General features: G+C 42.7%; 1 protein-coding gene across 1 annotated transcript; it reads left to right on the top strand.

The window, feature by feature from the left end:
* Positions 1 to 766: 766 nt before the first annotated feature.
* Positions 767 to 26,061, top strand: LOC129865238 (patatin-like phospholipase domain-containing protein 2). The gene is made up of 9 exons (XM_055937856.1): positions 767 to 1,220; positions 6,309 to 6,541; positions 6,843 to 6,908; positions 11,404 to 11,613; positions 17,094 to 17,154; positions 17,778 to 17,960; positions 19,796 to 19,928; positions 23,067 to 23,186; positions 23,317 to 26,061. Exons 1-9 carry the CDS (start codon positions 1,034 to 1,036, stop codon positions 23,543 to 23,545), a joined length of 1,422 nt encoding a protein of 473 aa, XP_055793831.1. The 5' UTR covers positions 767 to 1,033; the 3' UTR covers positions 23,546 to 26,061.

Genomic DNA, 26,061 nt, shown 5'->3' with positions numbered 1-26,061 from the left:
ATATATTTCCAATGGAAGCTGTGTTTGCCTTGCAGCATTGCGTTACAGCATTCTGTGTGGTGGATTTATCGAATGCATGCATCAAAAGGTATGTGTAGACGGCTTGACAGAAATGGTAGCAGAACGTGAATGTTGATCTTTTGTTGCACACATATCCATATGATGCTGTGAACCATTTTGCGCCTGGCACTGTAGTTGTGATTGAGGTGTTAGATGCTTAACAATTTCGAGGCATGCCTTGTAGCTCCTGTATCAATGGTAACATCACTACTTGTCTGATCGAATATGAATTTCGTAATGATTAGGTTGTTACGAGTATACTGATATAAATAGGCTACGTAACATCCCGACAACTTTGCGAAAAAATACTTTATATCGGAGTTGTGCCTGTTGTTCACACGTGTATCTGCTCTCTCATTAGCAAGAATGGTCCGACCTGATCTTGCCCAGATTAATTTCCCTACCTGAAAACACGCGATACCGTAAAGTGTTGTGTATTCACGTACAAAATTCGGGAGGAATCTGAAGCGCGGGTGGCTTGACTGGGTTTTGCGAGTCTCGGCTCAATTGACCGCATAGGATGATATAGGCTACTCAAATCGGTTAATAAGGTTCGACATGTCACACTAATAGCAGGCAGGTTAAACAAATATACAGATTAGAATATAATATACATTAATAGACTGCATCTCTCTCTCATTTATTTCCAATTCAGAGTGTGGGGCGTGGCTCCACCTAAAATAAGACTCTGCCTCTTTATAAAGATTGGCCAGACCTGCCCTGTTCTTGAACCGGGTAGTTCAGCGCTCCGGCGATTCTCAATTGATGACTGTCCGTCTCTTCGTACATTGCACAAGAAGTAGACTGGCTAGTGTACGCTAGTTTGAGCCGTCCTCTATTCCAATATCTTTCGGAACTGTTGTTGACATTCAACAGTGAAGGGGACGTGTCCAAAAAGTTAACATTTTGGAGTGATCATAAGGAGCGCCTTTACCCAAACGTGTAGGTCCTCGTTAAAGACTGTCCACCAGGGATGTTCGACCTAACGAAGGAATGGAACCTGTCATTCGCCGGCTGCGGGTTCCTGGGGATCTATCACATCGGAGTGGCCAGCTGCCTGTCGGAACAAGCGCCTTACCTTATCAAAGGTGCCACCAAGATCTACGGGGCTTCAGCTGGTTCCCTCTCTGCCTCGATGCTCGCCAGCCAGGCATCCATAGGTAGGCTACAGTACCCTACACTGGCCCTTGATTTCACCAGTTCCTGTCATCAGTTGATTGCCTGGATGGGGACTTTTACGCACAAGGAGTAGTCCTCCCTTTCATGTGTTTAGGGCAACTTCAGATTAGCAGTCAAATTAATTTTCAAGAATAATAATTTATGGTCTTGACACATGGGGTGAAATGACTAACAATGCTGGAAACGTTGCTCCTATGTAATAGATAGGTGATTATACTCGTGTTATAGGTTGAATTTAGAATTTTAAAATAGGCTACATTCTTCTCATGTTATAAACTGCAAATTATTTATAATCGAGTCAAAATACCTGCCAGTGTAGAAATATGGTAGTCTACCACTCATTGATCATATCACCACTGATAAATGGTCAGTTAAAGGACTATTGACCTATTGGTCCTCTGGATCAGATGCCTTCCAATGGTAGTGATGGATCTCGCTGACTAGGGGCACACACACAATCACGATTAAGAGTAAATATAACCTTGCGTCAAATAGAACTGACTTAGAGAGTAGTTCTTAGCTGAGTATCTGTGCGAAACCTGGCCTTTTCCACTTTCTCTTCATTTTGAACCCCATAACCTTATAGTCAAAGAGACGAAGGAGTAGCCTCCTGCAAGGTTTCTGGGAATCAGTCCATACCTGTCCCAGTTGAATCATGTTTAAATGAGAGAGAGGGTTAAAGAGGGTGAGATTGAAAGAAAGTGTGAAAGAGTAATAGAGGGAGACATTTCGCTACACCTGCAATAACATCTGCTAAACACGTGTATGCGACCAATGAAAAAATAATGATGCATTTGACTTATAGAGTGAACAGACAATATAGGGGTCATGAACCTTTTACCGCGGTGGGCTTCAACAGGGGTCCGCACAGAGCGTTTCTTGGTAGTCTTAAACAAATCTACTTTGAGACAAGAGTATACACCTCACACATGGTTATGGGCTTACATTGAAGAATACACCTGTACCATGTATGATATAGAGTTGAAATGTATTCCATTTTGAGCTTGCATTGAGTTTATATACAGTATATCACAGAAGACTGAAATATAACAAAACGCCTGGTTTGTTCATTGAGCTGTATACTGAGGTGACTATTCAAAGATGCTCAGCTGGTCAATATCTCCTTCCAGTGATTCTACAACATCTTGTCAACATGTGCCGGGAAACATTATACAGATATCTGATACCAATCTGACTGTATGTGCTTTTGTCCATACCAAGGCGTCATAAACCTCTCCAAAATGCAAAATTGTGTAACATCTTTCTGCAGCATTTTTATGGAGAAAAATGACATTCTTTGATGTAGACAATACTTTTTTCATGTGTTCATGAATGTTTGTGTTTAGGCCCGGTGGCCAAAAAACTCTCCAAATACATTTACGGTTTGAGATAAAATAGCTTCCAGATATCTTCCAGGCCCTTTCTCACTCTCTCTCATCATGTTACAAGCTGACAGGCACAGACCATAAAAGCCTCAAGCTCACTCAACTACACCTCTCCTTTTCCAGTTACGACCAGATAAGGATGTGGCTCCACTGAACTGACCAATCAGCAGTGAGGAGACTTGACAGGCAATGCACTATTGTGACCCCATCAACACCAACTTTTATATCACCGACAACAAGTACATCACCCCATGTAGTAGGGAGGGGTTAATTGCACAGGTCATGACAGTTAAGCTGTGTTGAACATGTAGCTGTACCGAACACAGGCCCACAGCCCATTTGAACTGTTTCAGCTTTACTCAATGTCAATGTTATACAGGCACTACAAATACAGAGCAAAGGGCAGGCAAGGGAAATAAAGGTAGCCTGCGTTCATCTCACAGTAAAGGAGATGTACAGATACCTACGTTAAGATCCCGTGTGGCTCAGTTGGTAGAGCATGGCGCTTGCAACGCCAGGGTTGTGGGTTCATTCCCCACGGGGGGACCAGGATGAATATGTATGAACTTTCCAATTTGTAAGTCGCTCTGGATAAGAGCGTCTGCTAAATTACTTAAATGTAGATGTTTTTATGTGCATGCAAAGGGGAGCTCTGGTCAGGGACTCAGCTGCAGTAGTACTTATTTTTAATAGTACTTATTTTTTGTGTAATTCGGGGAGAGGTTGAATCACAGAGATTCCTGAAAGGTGAAATACAATTGTGTACATGTATAGTATTTTTGGTCTTGGATTTTAAAAAGCCCTGGATAGCCTAAAGACACTCTAAACAGGGGTCCTTGTTGGGACCACAATTGCTTGGCAGCATATTCAGGATTTATTCATAAAGCGAGTCAGTAGGTTATAACAATTGAATAAACTAGATATTCAAAATAGTGCTTGCATAGACTATAAAGCGCTAACTCAGCCAGCCAAAAGTACCTGTGGTAGGTGAGGATGGAGGAGAGTGACTGGTGTGGATCAATTCATTCATCCAGGCGAGAGATTTCATATGAGCAGGGGTTTGAACATCATTCCTGAAGTAAAATAGATGGCGCTGACAGCTCTGCTTCTAGCTCCTAAGCAACTTTGTAGTATTTTGTTTTTTTTGCGTGTTATTTCTTAAATTATTAGCCCAGAATTTTTTTTTGTGTTATTACAATACATACAGCCGAAAATAACTTTTGGATATCAGAGCGGCGGTAACTTACCAGCATTATGACCAGAAATCAAATCAAATCAAATGTTATTTGTCACATGTGCCGAATACAACAGGTGAAATGCTTACTTTACAAGCCCTTAACCAACAATGCACTTCAAGAAATAGAGTTAAGAAAATATTTATTAAATAAACTAAAGTAAAAAATAAACTAAAAAGTAACACAATAAAATAACAATTCCGAGGCTATATACAGGGGGTTCCGGTACAAAGTCAATGTGTGGAGGTACAGCAATGTGCGGGGGTACAGGTTAGTCGAGGTAATTTGTACATGTAGGTAGGGGTACGACTTTCCCAAAATACGACTTTCCCAAAATACGACTTTCCTAAATTGGATCCTTTGTTCGTACCCCCCAGGGCAATTGAACTTATTCCAGAGGCTGCTCCAAGACTCCCCTGGCGGAGAAGAGGAGTGTATTTCTAGTCTGACTCAGGAGGCATGCACACCATCCACCGCTTCTGAGTATATTACTCGCTAATGTTCAATCCCTGGACAATAAAATACATGAGCTCAGGGCGAGGATCTCCTTCAAGAGAGACATCAGGGACTGCAACATACTCTGTTTCACGCAATCATGGCTCTCTCTGGATATACTGTCCCCGTCCATACAGCCAGCTGGGTTCTCAGTACATCGCGCAGACAGGAATAAAGAACTCTCTGGGAGAAAGAAAGGCAGTGGTGTATGTTTCATAATTAACTACTGATGTTGTGATTGTGATGACGTACAGGAACTCAAGTCCTTTTTTTCACCCGAACTAGAATACCTCACAATCAAATGTAAACCGTATTACCTCCAAAGAGAATTCTCTTCGGTTATAGTCATAGCCGTGTATATTTCCCCTCAAGCCGATACCACGATGGCCCTCAAGGAACTACACTGGACTTTGTGCAAACTTGAAACCACATATACTGAGGCCACATTTATTGTAGCTGGGGATTTTAACAATGCAACTTTGAGAAAAACACTACCGAAGTTCTATCAACACATTGCGTGTCGTAAGTGCGCTTCAAAAACTCTCAACCATTGTTTCTCTCCCTTCTGGGATGGCTATAAGGCCCTCCCGGGCCCTCTATTCGGCAAATCAGATCCATTCTGCTCCTCCCTTCGTATAGGCAGAAACTCAAACAGGAAGTAACCGTGCTAAGGTCTATTCAACGCTGGTCTGACCAATCGAAATCCATGCTTCAAGATTGTTTTGATCACGAAAACTGGGATATGTTCGGGTTGCCTCTGAGAATTACATTGACTTATCAATGGACACAGTGACTGAGTTCATCAGGAAGTCTATAGGAGATGTTGTTCCCACTTATTAAAACCTACCCAAACCAAAAACCGTGGATAGATGGCAGCATTTGCGCAAAACTGGAGTGGCCATCACAAAGCAATAGAATATTTGTGGGCAGAACTGAAAAGCATGTGCGAGCAAGGAGGCCTACAAACCTGAATCAGTTATACCAGCTCTGTCAGGAGGAATGGGCCAAAATTCACCCAACTTATTATGGGAAGCTTGTGCAAAGGCTACCCAAAACATTTGACCCAAGTTAAACAATTTAAAGGCAATGCTACCAAATACTAATTGAGTATGTAAACTTCACTGGGAATGTGATGAAAGAAAATCAGAAATAAATCATTCTCTCTACTATTATTCTGACATTTCACATTCTTAAAATAAAGTGGTGATCCTAACTGACCTAAGACAGGAAATGTTTACTAGGATTAAATGTCAGGAATTGTGAAAAACTGAGTTTAAATTTATTTGGCTAAAGTGTATGTAAACTTCCTACTTCAACTGTAAAAGGAGTACCGGTACCGAATCAATGTGTAGGGGTCGGAGGTAGTTGAGGTGGTTTAGGTAATATGTACATGTAGGTAGGGGTAAAAGTGACTAGACACTCAGAATAGATAATAAACAGTGTAGCAGCGTATGAAAGTGTGTCTATGTGTGAGTGTTAGAGCGTATGTAGTGTGTGTGTGTGTGTGTGTGTGTGTGTTTGTGTGTGTGTCACTGTAGTATGTGTGAGTGTGTGGGTGAGTCCAGTGAGTGTGCATAGAGCCACTGCAAGAGAGTCAGTGCAAAGAAGGGGGTCACTGCAAATAGTCTGGGTAGCCATTTGATGAACTATTACACTACTTCAGTATTTTCTTATCACTAATAGATTTTATTTACAAGAACTCTGTCTGTGAGCATAAAAGTCTTTAGATCCATTCCATCCAAGTGTAGATATGAACACACATAACTAGCTCAGTACAGGTGCAGGGCAGTAAATAAGTGAAACCGGTGGAGAAATGTTTTTTTGTGAGCTACAGATCACTGTCTAGTGCCCTAGAGAATCAATTTTCCTTTGAATAAAACAATTATCTAATTCCTCCCAATGGAAGGCCCTAACACAACTAACAGACTGTCTCTCCGTCCCTCCTCTCCTCTAGCTAAGTGCTGTGAGGATGTGATCGAGACTGTCATGGAGGCCAGGAAGCGTAACCTGGGCCCCCTCCACCCCTCCTTCAACCCGCTCAAGATCATCAGGTCGGGCCTGGAGCGCGACCTGCCCGCCAACGCTCACACACTCGCCTCCGGGAGGCTGTGTGTGTCACTCACTCGCGTGTCTGATGGACAAAACGTCATCGTGTCCGAGTTCAAGTCCAAGGAGGAGCTCATCCAGGTCAGTGTCCTCCTCACAAAACATATCCGAGTAGGAGTACTGATCTAGGATCAGTTTTGCCACTTAAATCATAATGGATTGGAGTTGGGACCTATTCGTAGATCAGCACTCCTACTATGAAACATTGTGAATATGGGCCCTGAACACCCCTGAGCACTTGAGAGTTTTTCCATATCCCATACATATCCCAGAAATATTTGTCCTTTCAGCTGCTGGGCTTGCCATTGACTGTTTACATTAGTTGTATGAAGTGTAAACTGGGTTGGACTGTGTAACATCTCTCTCTCTGATGTGTCTACAGGCGCTGCTGTGTAGCTGTTTCATCCCCATATACTGTGGCCTGATCCCCCCATCCTTCCAAGGAGTGGTAAGTGCCCAAGGCCCTAATGCCTCAACTGCTTTCTTACGTTTCCTTGAACACGGTTTCCTTATTTTCTAAGAAAAATCAGCAAAAGTTTATTATGGTCTCGTCTTTAAGATGCCTTTATTGCTGAGGTCATAGTCATAAGGAGGCTATAGGTTCAAGTGTTGCACAATGTTTCTGTTCGTGTGTATGTCTGTCTGTGCATACACTCTGGTACTTTTTATTTGTCAATCTACCTTACCCTAGTAGCTAATCAGCCCGAGAACCATTTTCCTTGGCAGGTCAGTGGTGTAATCTATATATATATACACACACTACATGACCAGAAGTATGTGGACACCTGCTCGTCATGGGCTTTAATTTGGAGTAACCCCCCCCCCCCCCCCCTTCTTTGCTGCTATAACAGCCTCCACTTTTCTGGGAAGGCTTTCAACCGATGTTGGAACATTGCTGAGGGGACTTGCTTCCATTCAGCCACAAGAGCATTAGTGAGGTCGGGCACTGATGTTGGGCGGTTAGGCCTGGCTCGCAGTCGGCGTTCCAATTAATCCCAAAGGTGTTCTATGGGGTTGAGGTCAGCGCTCTGTGCAGGCAAGTCAAGTTCTTCCACACCGATCTCGACAAACCATTTCTGTATGGACCTTGCTTTGTAAACAGGGGCATTGTCATGCTGAAACAGGAAAGGGCCTTCCCCAAGCTGTTGCATCAAAGTTGGAAGCACAAAATCATCTAGAAAGTAATTGTATGCTATAGCATTAAGATTCCCTTCACTGGAACTAAGGTGCCTAGCCCAAACCATAAAAAACAGACGTAGACCATTATTCCTCCTCCACCAAACTTTACAGTTGGCACTATACATGGAGGCAGGTAGTGTTCTCCTGGCATCTGCCAAAGCCAGATTCGTCCGTCGGACTGCCAGATGGTGAATCGTGATTAATCACTCCAGAGAACTTGTTTCCACTGCTCCAGAATCCAATGGCGGTGAGCTTTACACCACTCCAGCCAACGCTTGGCGTTGCGCATGGTGATCTTAGGCTTGTGTGCGGATGCTCGGCCATGGAAACCTATTTTCATGAAGCTCCAGATGAACAGTTTTTGTGCCGACTTTGCTTCCAGAGGCAGTTTGGAACTCGGTAGTGAGTGTTGCAAGCGAGGACAGATGATTTTTATGCACTACGTGCTTCAGCACTCGGCGGTCCCGTTCTGTGAGCTTGTGTGGCCTACCACTTCGCGGCGGAGACGTTGGTTGCTCCTAGAATGTTCCACTTCACAATAACAGCACATACAGTGTATTTCCGTTTGAGGAATATTTAGATAAAGCCTGGAATAAACAAAAAAGGGCTACCTATAATTATATTGTAAAAATATGTTGCTTCTATGTGGTAAATGGCATGTGTGTTTATAGATTGTGTGTGGGCTTGTCTCCCATATGAATATTCTCTTTGTGCTAGACTGGATTGAAATTACTTCTGTTTTTTTTCTTTGTTTTTTTCTGTTTTTATTTATTTGCATATGTTTGTTTGTATGTATGTATGTATGTATGTATGTATGTATGTATGTATGTATGTATGTATGTATGTATGTGTATATGTACAGTGTGTATGTATGTATGTATGTATATTATTTTACTGCTCTAGGGATGTAATTATTGCTTGGATAACCTTATTTACTATTATGTTTTGATTTTTACCATACTTTTCTTTTTCACTCTTTATGCGATACTCAATGCAGAGAACACAGGAAGAAGAATTATCATTTAATTACCATAGTGAATTTTTGTAATGTTTGTTTATGTGTCAATTAATCCCATAAGGGATGGGTTGCCAATTGGCGATTTGACACAAAAATTACATTTTAGTAATTCATTCATACAGTTGACCGGTCAGCTCTAGCAGGGCAGAAATTTGACAAACTGACTTGTTGGAAAGGTGGCGTCCTATGATGGTGCCATATTGAAAGCCACTGAGCTCTTCAGTAAGGCCATTCTAATTCCAATGTTTGTCTATGGAGATTGCATGGCGGTGTGCTGGATTTTATACACTTGTCAGTGTCCACATACTTTTGTATATGTAGTGTACTTCCAGACTGGCTTCTGGCTTCAGCAGATTGGGACCAGAAAGTCCAGGGTAGCTCCATTCTAAACTGAGTCACTAGGACATAGGAGCGCAGTCCTTCAAAACATCAACTACCATATATCAATGATCTATTTAGGTATTCTCTCTCTCTCTCTCTCTCTCTCTCTCTCATACCATTCTGGCTCAGTGAAGAACTGGCTCAGAGCCAAGTCTACACTGTGACTGAACATATTAACACACAGACCTGTCTAATATGCTGACCATACCGCCCGCGTTGCATGTGCTGCAAAATAAATGTACACATGCATGTTATTCAATAATTTCATTGAAACTGCTCGCACTCGTCAATGAGCGTCTGCGTAGCCAGGTTGGTTACCAACCGCCATGTAAAGCCCACCGAAGACGACTGAAGGAGGAGAGATTACTAGAAACTAACTAGGTCTTCCCTTTTACCTGTGGATTAATGGTGGGAGTAGAGAACACACGATTATGTGGGACTCAAAATGGGTCAAAATTCTACAAAGATCCAGAACAAATGATCTATGTGCATTTCAGGTAAACTAACAAACCAATGTTTTTGCCAACCTTTCTGCCAAGTTGAGACTTAATCTGGTTTAGGAACTGGCGCTGATATCCTTTTTCCCCTCAGATGTTCTAAGCGTTTTACACCTAATATGCCCTCAAGGAAAATGTTTCCTTGAATATGTCGTATCTTATACATTCGATTTCAGTGATAACCGCGTTGGGTTAAGTGACACGTTTTTTTAGCAGAAGATAGGCGCGGAGGCAGTCAACAAATATTTATAATATATTTTCCAAATACTATTATTTACTTACTCTCTCCTCAAAACACCTAGGGGTCTCTGTCAGTGCTTTAATGGCCTATGAGTGTAAGGGTGTGAACTGGCGGCAGAGAAGTCAGACGCAGGAGAGAAATAACTGTGTTTCCAACGGCGCAGTTTATTAACAAAACCCACCGGAAAATCTAATAATAAAAAGCAATGGGTAACATAACCCGACGCACACCAGTACAGACGTGCACAATACTTACAATAAACAATCACCGTTAAGCACATGAGGGGGAACAGAGGGTTAAATACACAACATGTAATTGATGGGATTGGAACCAGGTGTGACGGAAGACAAGACAAAACCAATGGAAAATGAAAAATGGATCAGCGATGGCTAGAAGGTCGGTGACGTCGACCGCCGAACACCGCCCGAACAAGGAGAGGGACTGACTTCGGTGGAAGTCGTGACAATGAGCTTTATCCATTTCTGTATCGAGCACAGGGCAATTGAAAGAGAGTGACCCGGCTCTACATATTTTACTGGTTTGCGACTCACTAACACCGCCCCCGGTTAGAGGGGAATAAAGCAGCCCAGAGTTAACACACACAGGAACTTTAAATCATACACAGGAGAAGATGTACATGTGTATGGTTCTGTAATGGACAGAAATAGGGAGGTAGTAAATATGCTATACAGGAGATAAATATACTGTCCTGAAAATATATTTTCAGAGTACGATATAGTGGGGTATGGGATTAAACAACAAGGACTGTACCTAACAATGACCTAATAATCATGTATTACATAGGAACACCAGATGAATGACTAGCGTGGCAATAGCACAGTAAGACTAATGACAAGGACTGTATAATATACAAATAGTATGCTATTGCACAGCAACACACAAGAGCAAGGACTCATCAGTAGTAACATAATAATAACAGGAATGAGAACTACATGGAATACTGCTACTCTAGCACATACTACATTGATAACAGCGACATCAACTTACTTTGTAGTCACAAATCGTATGCACATATGTTCACCCACACTCACAGACTGGAATAACACAGTTTAGGTGCGGGCAATATTTACTCCCTTGGAGAGCGTGGGTCAGGCTGGCTAGCCAATCAGGGTCTGGAAAGACTGCAGGGCTAGAGCGTGCACAGATTTGAGACACATGGCTATTGTCTGATTGGCTGAAGCCATGAACTGGAGGAGATATTGATATCTCAGGCGAGGGGGACGAAGGGTGAGGATGGGTGAAATTCAGACAGCGTGGCTCCAGAAAGCAAATAAACAAATGCTTACACAAACAGTGATATAGCGCCCTTGGCAGGGGGATTCTGTAACAGCTATATTGATGTGTCTTGCCTCTTAGAGAAGATTTATCTGGCATTCATTCGAAGTTGATAGCCTTTATACTGTATAAGAGATGTAGAACAGTCATATCTGTCAGCCCTGAGACATCTTGACCACAGTATGCCTGGGGTCTTGTTCTGTGGAGAGGCTGTGGTCCTGATGTAAGTTGTGCATGGTTCCAAAAACACCCAAGTATTCTCACTTTCTCTCTCCCTCCTCCCTCTCTCCCTCTCTCCCTCCTCCCTCTCTACCCCCTCTTCTCTCTCCAGCGTTATGTGGATGGGGGGATCAGTGACAACCTTCCTCAGTCAGAGCTGAAGAACACCATCAGCATCTCTCCGTTCTCAGGCGAAAGCGACATCTGTCCCCGCGACACCTCCTTCAACTTCCACGAGCTTCGTTTCACCAACACCTCCATCCGGTTGAACCTGAGCAACATGTACCGCCTCAGCAAGGCCCTGTTCCCCCCAGAACCCAAGGTACACACTTAGCACCTTTTTCCTATCTAGAACCTAAAAGGGTTCTTCGGCTGTCCACATTATGGGGTGGCAGGTAGCTTAGTGGTTAGTGTGTTGGACTAGTAACCGACAGGTTGCAAGATCGAATCCCCGAGCTGACAAGGTAAAAATCGGTTGTTCTGCCCCTGAACAAGGCAGTTAACCCACTGTTCCTAGGCCATCATTGAAAACAAGATTTTTTTTTTAACTGACTCGCCTAGTTAAATAAAGAATCAAAAAATCATAGGACTCTTTGAAGAAACCTTTTTAGTTCCATGTTTTTATTTATTTATTTTTTTTATTTAACCTTTATTTAACCAGGTAGGCAAATTGAGAACACGTTCTCATTTACAATTGCGACCTGGCCAAGATAAAGCAAAGCAGTTCGACACATACAACAACACATAGTTACACATGGAGTAAAAACAAACATATAGTCAATAATACAGTGAAAAAGATAAAAAAATAAGTCTATATACAATGTGAGCAAGTGAGGTGAGATAAGGGAGGTGAAGGCAAACAGATATATGTATAAATAAATAAAAATATAAAAAGGCCATGGAGGCGAAGTGAGTACAACACAGCAAGTAAAATAAAAACTAAAAAAAACACTGGAATGGTTGGTTTGCATTGGAAGAAAGTGCAAAGTAGAGACAGAAATAATGGGGTGCAAAGGAGCAAAATAAATTAATAAATAAATACAGTAGGTAAAGAGGTAGTTGTTTGGGCTAAATTGTAGATGGGTTATGTACAGGTGCAGTAATCTATGAGCTGCTCTGACAGCTGGTGCTTAAAGCTAGTGAGGGAGATAGGTGTTTCCAGTTTCAGAGATTTTTGTAGTTCGTTCCAGTCATTGGCAGCAGAGAACTGGAAGGAGAGGCGTCCAAAGGAAGAATTGGTTTTGGGGGTGACTAGAGAGATATACCTGCTGGAGCGCGTGCTACGGGTAGGTGCTGCTATGGTGACCAGCGAGCTGAGATAAGGGGGGACTTTACCTAGCAGGGTCTTGTAGATGACCTGGAACCAATGGGTTTGGCGACGAGTATGAAGCGAGGGCCAGCCAACGAGAGTGTACAGGTCGCAGTGGTGGGTAGTATATGGGGCTTTGGTGACAAAACGGATGGCACTGTGATAGACTGCATCCAATTTATTGAGTAGGGTTTTGGAGGCTATTTTGTAAATGACATCACCGAAGTCGAGGATTGGTAGGATGGTCAGTTTTACAAGGGTATGTTTGGCAGCATGAGTAAAGGATGCTTTGTTGCGGAATAGGAAGCCAATTCTAGATTTGACTTTGGATTGGAGATGTTTGATGTGGGTCTGGAAGGAGAGTTTACAGTCTAACCAGACACCTAGGTATTTGTAGTTGTCCACATATTCTAAGTCAGAGCCGTCCAAAGTAGTGATGTTGGACAGGCGGGCAGGAGCAGGCAGCGATCGGTTGAAGAGCATGCATTTGGTTTTACTTGTATTTAAGAGCAGTTGGAGGCCACGGAAGGAGAGTTGTATGGCATTGAAGCTCGCCTGGAGGGTTGTTAACACAGTGTCAAAAGAAGGGCCAGAAGTATACAGAATAGTGTCGTCTGCGTAGAGGTGGATCAGAGAATCACCAGCAGCAAGAGCGACATCATTGATGTAAACAGAGAAGAGAGTCGGTCCAAGAATTGAACCCTGTGGCACCCCCATAGAGACTGCCAGAGGCCCGGACAACAGACCCTCCGATTTGACACACTGAACTCTATCAGAGAAGTAGTTGGTGAACCAGGCGAGGCAATCATTAGAGAAACCAAGGCTGTCGAGTCTGCCAATGAGGATGTGGTGATTGACAGAGTCAAAAGCCTTGGCCAGGTCAATGAATACGGCTGCACAGTATTGTTTCCTATCGATGGCGGTTACGATATCGTTTATGACCTTGAGCGTGGCTGAGGTGCACCCATGACCAGCTCTGAAACCAGATTGCATAGCGGAGAAGGTGTGGTGTGATTCGAAATGGTCGGTAATCTGTTTGTTGACTTGGCTTTCGAAGACCTTAGAAAGGCAGGGTAGGATAGATATAGGTCTGTAGCAGTTAGGGTCAAGGGTGTCCCCCCCTTTGAAGAGGGGGATAACCGCAGCTGCTTTCCAATCTTTGGGGATCTCAGACGACACGAAAGAGAGGTTGAAGAGGTAGAACTGTGGAAAGGACAGCCGAAAAACCCTTTTGCAACCCATTTTTCTAAGAGTGTAAGACGCCCGCTATGACTGCTTACCAATGTGTTATTTATGTGTTATGAATGTGTTATGAAGTCCTTATGTAGGCCCTGTTGCCAAAGGTAGGATGGAATATCAGGATGCTCCTTAGTCCCATTCATTAGATGGGTTGTTTATGACTGCTTGTAAATGCCTTATGTATGGGTTATGAATGTGTTATGAAATGCGACTCCACTTTGTCCCTATACTGACATTTCACTTGTTTGATTGCCTTGCGGAGGGAATAACTACACTGTTTATATTCGGCCATATTCCCAGTCCTCTTTCCATGGTTAAATGCGGTGGTTTGCGCTTTCAGTTTGCGCGAATGCCGCCATCCATCCATGTTTTTTGGTTAGGGTAGGTTTTGATAGTCACAGTGGGTACAACATCTGCGATGCACTTCTTAATAAACTCACTCACTGAGTCAACGTATAGATCAATGTTATTCTCTGAGGCTGCCCGGAACATTTCCCAGTCCGCTTGATCAAAACAATCTTGAAGCATAGAATCGGATTGGTCAGACCAGCGTTGAATAGATCTAGTCACGGGTACATCCTGTTTGAGTTTCTGCCTATAGGACGGTAGAAGCAAGATGGAGTCGTGGTCGGATTTGCCAAAGGGAAGAAGGGGGAGGGCCTTGTATGCATCATGGAAATTAGAGTAGCAATGGTCCAGTGTATTGCCCGCACGGGTGCTGCAATCAATATGCTGATAGAATTTAGTTAATTTTGTTAAAATTCTGGATGTTATACTCATTTCAAGCTTTAGCAGTCATTCTGATCTCATTTACAATGATTAGTGCTTTATTATATAAATTATATCAAATAGCCTAGTACACATATTAAAACTTTTCAAATGCTGTCGGGTGCATCGCAAATTCAAAACCGCTAGACAGCACAGCAACATAATACATAAGTTACAAAACTTTTGTTTCACAAATGAATATGTTGAAAGGGAACCAAATGTTTCTGTCTTCAATTATTTTGAATAGGATAGATGGCCTATATGGGCTACGGTATAGATCGAATGCGATAGTCTGCCTATAACCAGCCAGAGTAGGCCTATAACTCCATTCCTATTCTATTCAGAATTGTAAAAAATGTATAGAATTGGAAATTAGTTATCAGGCTGGTTAATGCAATGCATGTCTGTTTAATTTGGAGAAATCCATCAGCGCTACGTTGCGGCAGTGGCATATACTGCACACTTTTTACTAAACGGTACGTGCTAAACAGTATGCGACGATGAGTACATAGTGTGCAGTTTAAGTATGTAGTACGCTAGTATGGGTATTCAGACATGACCACAGTTTCTGGCTAGATACCTCTTTCCCTGTGGCTTTGTTGTTGTAGTAACACAAAATCTAGAGTAGCCAGAGAACAGTGCCTCAGTAGCCTCAGACACGTTGACTTATAACCCCTAGTCAAACACTTCCTGGATTGTTATCCATTCACAAACACAGGACAGGAGGAGCCTGTTGTACGGGTCAGGATGGAATGCAGTTGAAGTCGGATGTTTACATACACCTTAGCCAAATACATTTAAACCCAGTTTTTCACAATTCCTGACATTTAATCCTAGTAAAAATCCCTGTTTTAGGTCAGTTAGGATTACCACTTTATTTTAAGAATGTGAAATGTCAGAATAATAGTAGAGTGATTTATTTCAGCTTTTATTTCTTTCATCACATTCCCAGTGGGTCAGAAGTTTACATACACTCAATTAGTATTTGGTAGCATTGCTTTTAAATTGTTTAACTTGGGTCAAGGGTTTCGAGTAGCCTTCCACAAGCTTCCCACAGTAAGTTGGGTGAATTTTGGCCCATTCCTCCTGACAGAGCAGGTGCAACTGAGTCAGGTTTGTAGGCCTCCTTGCTCGCACACGCCTTTTCAGTTCTTCCTACAAATTGTCTATAGGATTGAGGTCGGGGCTTTGTGATGGCCACTCCAATACCTTGACTTTGTTTCCTTAAGCCATTTTGCCACAACTTTGGAAGTATGCTCGGGGTCATTGTCCATTTGGAAGACCCATTTGCGACCAAGCTTTAACTTCCTGATTGATGTCTTGAGATGTTGCTTCAATATATCCACAGAATTTTCCTTTCTCATGATGCCATCTATTTTGTGAATTACACCAGTCCCTCCTGCAGCAAAGCACCCCCACAACATGATGCTGCCACCCTCGTGCTTCACGGTTGGGATGGTGTTCTTCGGCTTGCAAGCCTCCCTCTTTTTCCTCCAAACATAACGATGGTCATTGTGGCCAAACAGTTCTTTTTTTGTTTCATCAGACCAGAGGACATTTCTTCAAAAAGTAAGATCTTTGTCCCCATGTGCAGTTGCAAACCGAAGTCTGGCTTTTTTATGGCGGTTTTTGAGAAGTGTCTTCTTCCTTGCTGAGCGGCCTTTCAGGTATGTCGATATAGGACTCGTTTTACTGTGGATATAGATACGTTTGTACCTGTTTCCTCCAGCATCTTCACAAGGTCTTTTGCTGTTGTTCTGGGATTAATTTGCACTTTTCGCACCAAAGTACGTTCATCTCTAGGAGACAGAACGCGTCTCCTTCCTGAGTGGTATGACGGCTGCGTGGTCCCATGGTGTTTATACTTGCGTACTATTGTTTGTACAGATGAACGTGGTACCTTCAGGCGTTTGGAAATTGCTCCCGAGGATGAACCAGACTTGTGGAGGTCTACAGTTTTTTTTCTGAGGTCTTGGCTGATTTCTTTTGATTTTCCCATGATATCAAGTGAAATAATCTGTCTGTAAACAATTGTTGGAAAAATTACTTGTGTCATGCACAAGGTAAATGTCCTAACTGACTTGCCAAAACTATGGTTTGTTAACAAGAAATTTGTGGAGTGGTTGAAAAACGAGTTTTAATGACTCCAACCTAAGTGTATGTAAACTTCTGACTTCAACTGTACATCATTTCCACTGTTTTATGTAGTTAAAAACAACTGCTTATGTAATAGTTCATTATCAAAAATAACATGATTGCTAATCGGTAAGTCAAATTGTAATAGTTATAACACATGGCATGATGAATGTGTCTGAGCCGTTGCCCTGTATTTTGTGTGGTTATATATCGGTTGTTATATGATTAGCAAAGACTCTGTCTTATGGGTATTCTCTGTCTCTTATATATGAGCAGTATATTTATTCAATTTACCTCTTGCATATGATCCCCTACCTCAATAGGTATGATCTATGTGTTTTCTTTGACAGGTCATGGCAGAGATATGTCAGAGTGGCTACAAGGACGCCCTTCGCTTTCTTGAGGAGAACCGTGAGTATTACTATGTTGCCTTTGACAGTAATAGTGGGCTGTACTAAGATCCTAAGCTACTGTGACATATACGCAGTGAGCATCAATGATGTCAATTGTACAGGGTTCAAAATGAAGTGTGGAGTAAACCAGCACTTATTTCCATTTCCATTATGGTAAACCAACACTTATTTATGGTGTAATATTTGTGTAGACAGATTGGCTGACAACATCAGGAAAATGTGCGCGCATCGATGGCGCGAGAAGCCGTGCTTTGTTATGACTCTGAACAGTCAGATAGCTAGCAACAATGACAAGAAGCTCTCGTGTGGGGACTCGTAGGTGGCTTGTTTCATCTAGTTTTATCTTGATTACCATGTCTTGTTTTGAGGTGTTTTAACTGATTTCCTGTCAATGCTAACATGGCTAGCTAGTTAACCAACAACTGTAACAATGTATTTGAGAGACAACAAATGCTCATTGTGCAAATGTATTTATGGTTTCAATAAACATTGAGACAAAAACAATCTAAGCCAACCCTGTCTGTTTTGCTCCATAGTGGCCACGCACCGTTTTTTGTGCTAAACAAACAACTAGTCTATGCTGTATTACAAAGATTATTAATGTATCGTTTATGATGTCAGATCTGCTAAAGCTGGAGTGTCCGACTGCCGGCCCCAACCTATCAGAAGTCACCTGCTGCTGCGAGCCCATCGCCATGGAAACCACTAAGAACTGGATGTTCTGGCGGCTCCGCCTCCTGAGGAAGCAACACTGGTGGTTGGATGAGCAGATTGTTGACAACCTGCCAACCCAAATCAAGAAAGGTAGATAGGAGGTCATCCTAGACCAGGGATGGGCAACTGGCGTCCCGTGCCATTTTGTAGGCCTACGTATCAATTTCCACTTTTTTGTATATATACACACTACCGTTCAAAAGTTTGGGGTCACTTAGAAATGTCCTTGTTTTTGAAAGAAAAGAAACTGATGATTTCTTTTGTGGAATATCTACATAGGCGTACAGAAGCCTATTATCAGCAAGCATCACTCCTGTGTTCCAATGGCACGTTGTGTTAGCTAATCCAAGTTTATCATTTTGAAAGGCTAATTGATCATTAGAAAACCCTTTTGCAATTATGTTAGCACAGCTGAAAACTGTTGTCTTGATTAAAGAAGCAATAAAACTGGCCTTTAGACTAGTTCAGTATCTGGAGCATCAGCATTTGTGGGTTCAATTACAGGCTTAAAATGGCCAGAAACAAAGAACTTTCTTCTGAAACTCTTTAGTCTATTCTTGTTCTGAGAAATGAAGGCTATTCCATGCGAGAAATTGCCAAGAAACTGAAGATCTCGTACAACGCTGTGTACTACTCCCTTCACAGAACAGCGCAAACTGGCTCTAACCAGAATAGAAAGAGGAGTGGGAGGCCCCGGTGCACAACTGAGCAAGAGGACAAGTACATTAGTGTCTAGTTTGATAAACAGACGCCTCACAAGTCCACATCTGGCAGCTTTATTAAATAGTACCCGCAAAACACCAGTCTCAACGTCAACAGTGAAGGGACGACTCCGGGATGCTGGCCTTCTAGGCAGAGTTCCTCTGTCCAGTGTCTGTGTACTTTTGCCCATCTTAATCTTTTCTTTTTATTGGCCAGTCTGAGATATGGCTTTGTCTTTGCAACTCTGCCTAGAAGGCCATCACCCCAGAGTCGCCTCTTCACTGTTGACGTTGAGACTGGTGTTTTGCGGTTGCTATTTAATTCAGGCGGATGAATTACCTGACGCATGAAAAAAAGTCACCACCAGGTTGATGGAAACATGAAATGGCGGTACAATTTTATAAATGCAGACATGGTGTGCGCCACGTCATCATGACCAGTCTTTTAGCCGCAAAAAGTCATTTTGATGGAAACACATCTCTGGTGGGAAAATGTGCATATTGTTTTATGCAGATTTTAGAATATTCACATGAAAATCTGTCGCAAATTGGATCGAAACTTAGCTACTGACAGTCACTCAATTAGCCCATGTCAGCAATTATTGGGGGGATTGATACATTCTAGTTTAGCCAGCTATCTAAACTTGCAGTAATCATGATCATCGTCAAATTACCGATCAGGGAGCCCCCATTGATTTTATTAGTCACTCAGATATAAAAACTTTAAAAACGGCAACATTTTCTCTCCGCCCCATGGCAAAATGTGTAGAATTGTAGCAAACGTGGTTTAAAACTGCAACATTTTCTCTCCGCCCCATGGCAAAATGTGTAGAATTGCAGGAACTTAGCTCTTAAAATGCTATTTTTTCTCCCTCCGCTGTCAAGAGGGGGAATGCTTAAATGGCCCCCCCAAAAAAATGTTTCTACTTACGGCCACCTAAAGGCTAGGGCTGGCTCTGACTGCATGTGTGGGCATGCATGTATGTATGCAGACCTGCGAGTTCAAATTTTTTGTGGCCACCACGGCCCCACCCCATCAAAGTTGCCCATCCCTGACCAAGACTTTCCAATCTTTTCTGCTCAAAGCTGTTGTTTTCTAGTTATAACATTGTGTTGTCACTATGCTATTGTCAGTGACGTGTGATTGATTATGTGTCACTGAAAGTCATCTGAGGCTGTGCCTGTATCAGCGAAGTGTGACATAGTGTGCCTCTATGACTGTAGTGTTCTGTGAGGCGTGCCAACAGAAGCCTGGTCTGTATGCTAAGGTGTCTGAGATGCTGCTGGTCAGAGTGGCCTCCTACATGCTCCTGCCCTGCACACTACCTGTGGTATCAGCCTACTCAGTGGGCAAGAGGTAAGACTACATCGTATACCACTACTAGTGCTACCTACCACAAACTAACAAGCCCTCAATGACAACAGTAATGCAAACAAATCGTCTTCTAAAAAGCCCAGTAATAGCCTTTAGCATAACTAGCCTTTAGCATGACTAGCCTTTAGCATACAGCAGCCTCATTAGAACGTGCAATCACTGGAAAATAAACTGAATGAGCTCTGTTCGAGACTATCCTATCAACGTGATCTGAAGAACTGTAATATCATATATTTCTCAGTTGTGGCCAAACAAGGACATGGTAAATTAAATCTAGCTGGACAGAATGGTGGCATCGGAGACGCTCAGGGGAGGGTGTGTGTGTGTCTCTTTGTTAACAACAGCTGGTGTGTGATCTCTAATATTAAGAAAGTCTCTAGGTTCTGCTTGCCTGAGTTGGAATACCTCATGGTAAGCTGTAGACCATACTACCGATACAACACTAAGACCGCACTCAACGAGCTGTAGAGGGCAATAAGCAAACAAGAAAATGCTCACCCAGAGGTAACTCTCCTAATGGCCGGTGACTTTAATGCAGGAAAACTGAAATCCGTTTCACCTAATTTCTACCAGCATGTCACCTGTGCAACTAGAGACAAAAAACTCTCGATCACCTTTACTCCACACACAGAGATGCGTACAAAGTTCTCCCTCGCCCTCCATTTGGCAATTCTGACCATAACTCTATCCTCCTGTTTCGTGCTTACGAGCAAAAAATCAAACAGGAAGTACCAGTGAATCGCAAAATATGGAAGTGGACCGATGAAGCTACAGCACTGTTTCACTAGCACAGACTGGAATATGTTCCAGGACTCATCCGATGGCATTGAGGAGTTTACCACATCAGTCACAGGCTTCAATAATAAGTGCATCGACAACGTCGTCCCCACATTGAGCGTACGTACATATTTATTGTTGCCATGGCTTATGGGCAACATCCGCAATGACCTAAAGGCTAGAGCTGCCGCTTTAGAGGTGCAGGACACTAATGTGGATGCTTCTTCCCGATACTCCCTCCGACGAACCATCAAACAGGCAAAGCCTCAATACAGGACCAAAATCGAATCGTACTACACTGGCTCTGACGCTCCCCGGATGTGGCAGGGCTTGCAAACAATCACGGATTACAAAGGGAAACCCATCCGCAAGCTGTCCAGTGACGCGAGCCTACCAGATGAGCTTAAACCTTTTATGCTCACTTTGAGGCTAGCAACACATGCGTGAGACTACCAGCTGTTCCAGATGAACGTGAGATCACGCTCTCCGTTGCCGATGTGAGTAAAACCTATAAACCGGTTAACATTCACAAGGCCAGACGGATTACCAGGATGCGTACTCAGAGCATGCGCTGACCAGTTGGCAAGTGTCTTCACTGACATTTTCAACCTCTCCCTGATCCAGTCTGTAATGCCTGTATGTTTCAAGCAGATCACCATAGTTCCTGTGCCAAAGAACGCCAAGGTAACCTGTCTAAATGACTATCGCAGCACTCACATTTGTAGCCATAAAATGATTTGAAAGTCATGGTTTACATAAACACCATCATCCCAGACACCCTAGACCAACTCCAATTCCCATAACGCCCCAAATGATCCACAGATTACGCAATCTCTATCGCAATCCACACTGCCCTTTCCCACCTGGACAAAAGGAACACCTACGTGAGAATGCTGTTCATTGACTACAGCTCAGTGTTCAACACCATAGTGCCCTCCAAGCTCATCACTAAGCTAAGGACCCTGGGATTAAACACCTCCCTCTGCTACTGGATCATGGACTTCCTTCCAGGCCATTCCCAGGTGGTGAGGTTAGGCAACAACACGTCCGCCACGCTGGACCTCAACACGGGGGCCCCTGAGGGGTGCGTGCTTAGTCCCTTCCTGTACTGCCTGTTCACCCACGACTGGCAGCGCACGACTCCAACACCATCATTAAGTTTGCCGACGATACGACGGTGGTAGTAGACCTGATCACCGATGATGATGTGACAGCCTATAGGGAGGACGTCAGAGACCTGGCAGTGTGCTGCCAGGACAACAACCTCTCCCTCAATGTCAGCAACACGAAACAACTTATTGTGGACTACAGGAAGGGGAGGGCCGAGCACGCCCCCATCAACATCAATGGGGCTGTAGTGGAGCATGTCGAGAGCTTCAAGTGCCACAGTGTCCACATCACTACGGAATTATCATGGTCCACATCACACCAACAGAGTCGTGAAGAGGACACGACAATGCCTTTTCCCCCTCAGGAGGCTGAAAAGATTTGTCATGGGCACTCAGATCCTCAAAAAATGATACAGCTGCACCTTTGAGAGCAACTTGACTGGTTGCATCACTGCTTGGTGTGGCAGCTGCTTGGCATCCGACCGCAAGGTGTTACAGAGGGTAGTGCGTACGTCCCAGTACACCACTGGAGCCAAGCTTCCTGCCATCCAGGACCTCTATTCAAGGCAGTGTCAGAGGAAGGCCCTAAAAATGGTGGTACCGATGCACCATGTCTGGACCAAAAGGACCCTGGACAGCTTCTACCCCTAAGCTATAAGACTGCTAAATAGTTAGTTTAATAGTTAACCAACAGCTACCTGGAATATCTGCATTGACCCTTTTCGTACGAATCCCTTTTGACTTATCACATACGCTGCTGTTACCGTTTATTATCTATCCCGTTGTCTAGTCATTTTATCCCTACCTATATGTACATATCTACCGCAATTACCTTGTACCCCTGCACATCAACTTGGTACTGGTACCCTGTGTATATAGTGTATATAGCAAAGTTGTCGTTACTCATTGTGTATTTGAAATCAATTTTTTGGGGGGGTCACATACACATGGTTTGCAGATGTTAATGCGAGTGTAGCGAAATGTTGTTGTTATTTTTGTATTATTTTTTTTTTTTTTATCTCTGCATTGTTGGAAGCATGTGACAAATTCAATTAAATAGGTTGAGGTTTCTTTCTAAACCCAATCAATTTGAATGCACTGCACAGGGCCGCCACCTAGTGGACATTGTCACAAAATAGGCAAGTCAATCCACCACGGGAATTGTTGAGAACTGCCAACCCTACTGCTACATCACAGTACTTTGACTCTCTGTTGTCCCTCTACTGTATTCCAGGTTTGTGGAGTGGATCCCAGAGGTGCCTGCAGACATGCGTTGGCTAGCTGGGGTGGCTGGGGATGTGGCTGGGAGTGTGTACAGACAGGCCTGGAGAGGAGCACCAGCAGACATAACCAGGTGAGAGACATGGACTTACTACTACTGGGTTATATTATGTATGGATGGATGGAGTCTACTTGTAGATTTGGGTGTCTGTCATACAGTATGAATAAAGTCTAATGGCCCTGTGTGTTTATATTTTTTGCAGTGATGGTTCCCTGAGGAATTGCATGAGCCTGCCCCCACCCCTGGAAAGTGACGGACAAAGGGAGAGAGACTGTCCCCTCGCCGGGTTCGCTCGCTCTGCTCTCAACTTCCAAAGCCAATACTGGAACATCCCCACCGCCCCCTCTTCCCACTGCCCCACCAGCCCCCACTCGTCCAGCCCCTCCCCTCGACAGATCTGCTTCAGTGTACATTTTGGCACTCTTTTTTAGATCCATTCTAGTCTGTCACTTTGACTGAAATATCATTAAATCTTAGTCACATTTTTGTGATTTGAATAATGATTTAGTCATTGTTAAAATGACGAAAAGAGAGCCGTTTTAGTCAACTAAATGCCCTTTCATTTTAGTTATATTTTAGTCCACATCACATTTGTATTGCCTCATTAGCCACAAACCACGTTTCCATCCAGAGTTTTATGGGAGTAGTCATATCAAAGATTTGTATAACTAACCCAAGATGGACCATAACTACTGAGATGGTAGGCTATTCAAGAAATAAATGGTTATATCCAACATGTCCAAGCAGGACTGCATGATTCCAGATACAGTATTTTGATGTGCAACCGAATCCAGCGATTGTCATGAATTGTGAGTTGACGATAGGGTATTGTTGTTATATTTTACTGTTAAAATAGGGATGAAATAGGGATGAATTTGCCTAAATCTTTATGTGCACTAATATCATAGGCTAAATTATTTTGGGGTTTATACACCACATGATACAGTGAAAACTCAAACACATCAGCTAGATCACTAACACTAAATATAATACCCACTGCTAGTAGTCATGTATTAATCTAAAAGTAAACGAAATGTCTTCTTTTTTTCTTTTCTTTTTGTTGTAGCACTGCTAACCTATACACATACAATGGGTCAATGCTTGCGCATTTCGTGGGCTTCGTATCTGAAAGCCATGTCTAATATTTTGATTGTAAAAGAGTTGCTATTGAGCTCAATATAAGAGATGACAAATATAAAGTAAACCCACAGAAAGCTGAGAACAACATTTGCTTCTAAATCAAGAAGCATTTTTTCTCACTCCCAGAGTGCACATCGTGGCTTGCACATCACAGCAGCAGGCTCCAGCGGAACAGGTCAAGGGGCTTGGCAGACACTTCCATTACAGAAATCATGAGGATAATGCACTTTACTGTTTGACCAAATCAACGGTTTTAGCCACTCAAAAAATAGGACGTTTTTAAACTTTGGAGTGAGGTGACCATGTAATGAATGTTCAGCTCGCACGCCACCAATTACAGATTTAAGTCGCACACCAAGTCAAAGGGTTGCAGTCTAGAGCCTTGACCCTTGAAATACTGTAGCTATATTGTAATCAAAGTTGTGTCATAAGTAGTGGTCTGATACTGTAGGTTGCAGCAAACTACAAGCTAGAATTATCAATCGGTTATTAGCCTATCTGAGCGTCAGAGGAGACTGGTGGCGGGAGGAGCTATAGGAGCACGGGCCTTTTTGTCATGTCTGGAATGGAGTTAATGGGACATATCAAACACATGGAAACCACATGTGCCAGCTCAAGTTCCCTCCCACGGGGCCTATGTATAGGAACTGAAAGGTGGTTTAGGATGGGCAAGTTGGTCATGTGATCGAATAGCTTTGGAATCCAGAACTGTTGCTATAGACACACTAATGACTCAATCATGTCTTTTGATCACTCCACCAATCATATTTTATTCTATTGTACACATTGGGAAACAATTTACCAGCTCACCACCAAAGACCTCTGCAAGTGAATTTTTTGGGGGGGATTTACACATTTTATAAATCACTTTGTCTAGTTTTACCAGATAACGTGTTGTCACTACCTAAGTACAGTACCTACCTACCTGTGTTCAGTCAAATGTAGCATTCATTCCTCATTCCAGACGGACTGTTGATATGACTTGACGTTGACTTCTTAAATATGACCTCTGCTGTGTTATTTATTTTGTATTAGACAGGACCCTTGCACTAAACTATGAACTACTGTGATGAGCTGTGATGTCAAGACATTTGAAATCACAATATTCTTGAAAGTTCCCTTCAGAACTTCTCTTAATGTTGACATTTACTTTTGCACAATAACTTTAGGTGCATAGGATTCACAATTTTAATGGCATAATCAAATGTCAAATTTAAGTTATCACACTGCCCCATTTATAGTAGGCTACATACTGTACTTATTTTTGTAACGTGTGTAACACTGTGAAAACCTCTGCCTACTTGTCATTGGATGGCAGGTAGCCTAGTGGTTAGAGCATTGGACCAATAAAGGAAAGGTTGCTGGTTGAAATACCTGAACCAACAAAGTGAAAAACCTGTTGATGTGCCCTTGAGCAAGGCACTTAATCCTAATTTGTTCTAGAGGTGCCATACTACTATGGCTAACCATGTAAAACAACACATTTCACTGCACCTATATGGTGTATGTGACAATAAAACATTTTTTAAATATACTTTGTTGTTATTTAATTAAGGCCCTTATCTTAATAACATAAAACACAATGGTTTTTATGATGTGACCTGTGTTTAAATATACTGGAACTATTAAAATCCTATTGTGGATTCTAAAATCCTCATTATGGAAACTGTATAATAAGTAGGGGAGAGTGGGATAAGTTGAGCCAAAGAGGTAAATTGATCTTTGTTTATACACAAAATTAATAATTTGACAAAATATTTCAGTAGAGGCCACCATTTCATGGAGTCTGAAGGAAGTAACCACATGG

The sequence above is a fragment of the Salvelinus fontinalis genome, chromosome 11 (genome assembly GCF_029448725.1).
Source record: "Salvelinus fontinalis isolate EN_2023a chromosome 11, ASM2944872v1, whole genome shotgun sequence".
Lineage (NCBI taxonomy): Eukaryota > Metazoa > Chordata > Actinopteri > Salmoniformes > Salmonidae > Salvelinus > Salvelinus fontinalis.
Note: the sequence above shows the minus strand (reverse complement) of the source record. Positions and strands in the feature narration are given on the sequence as shown.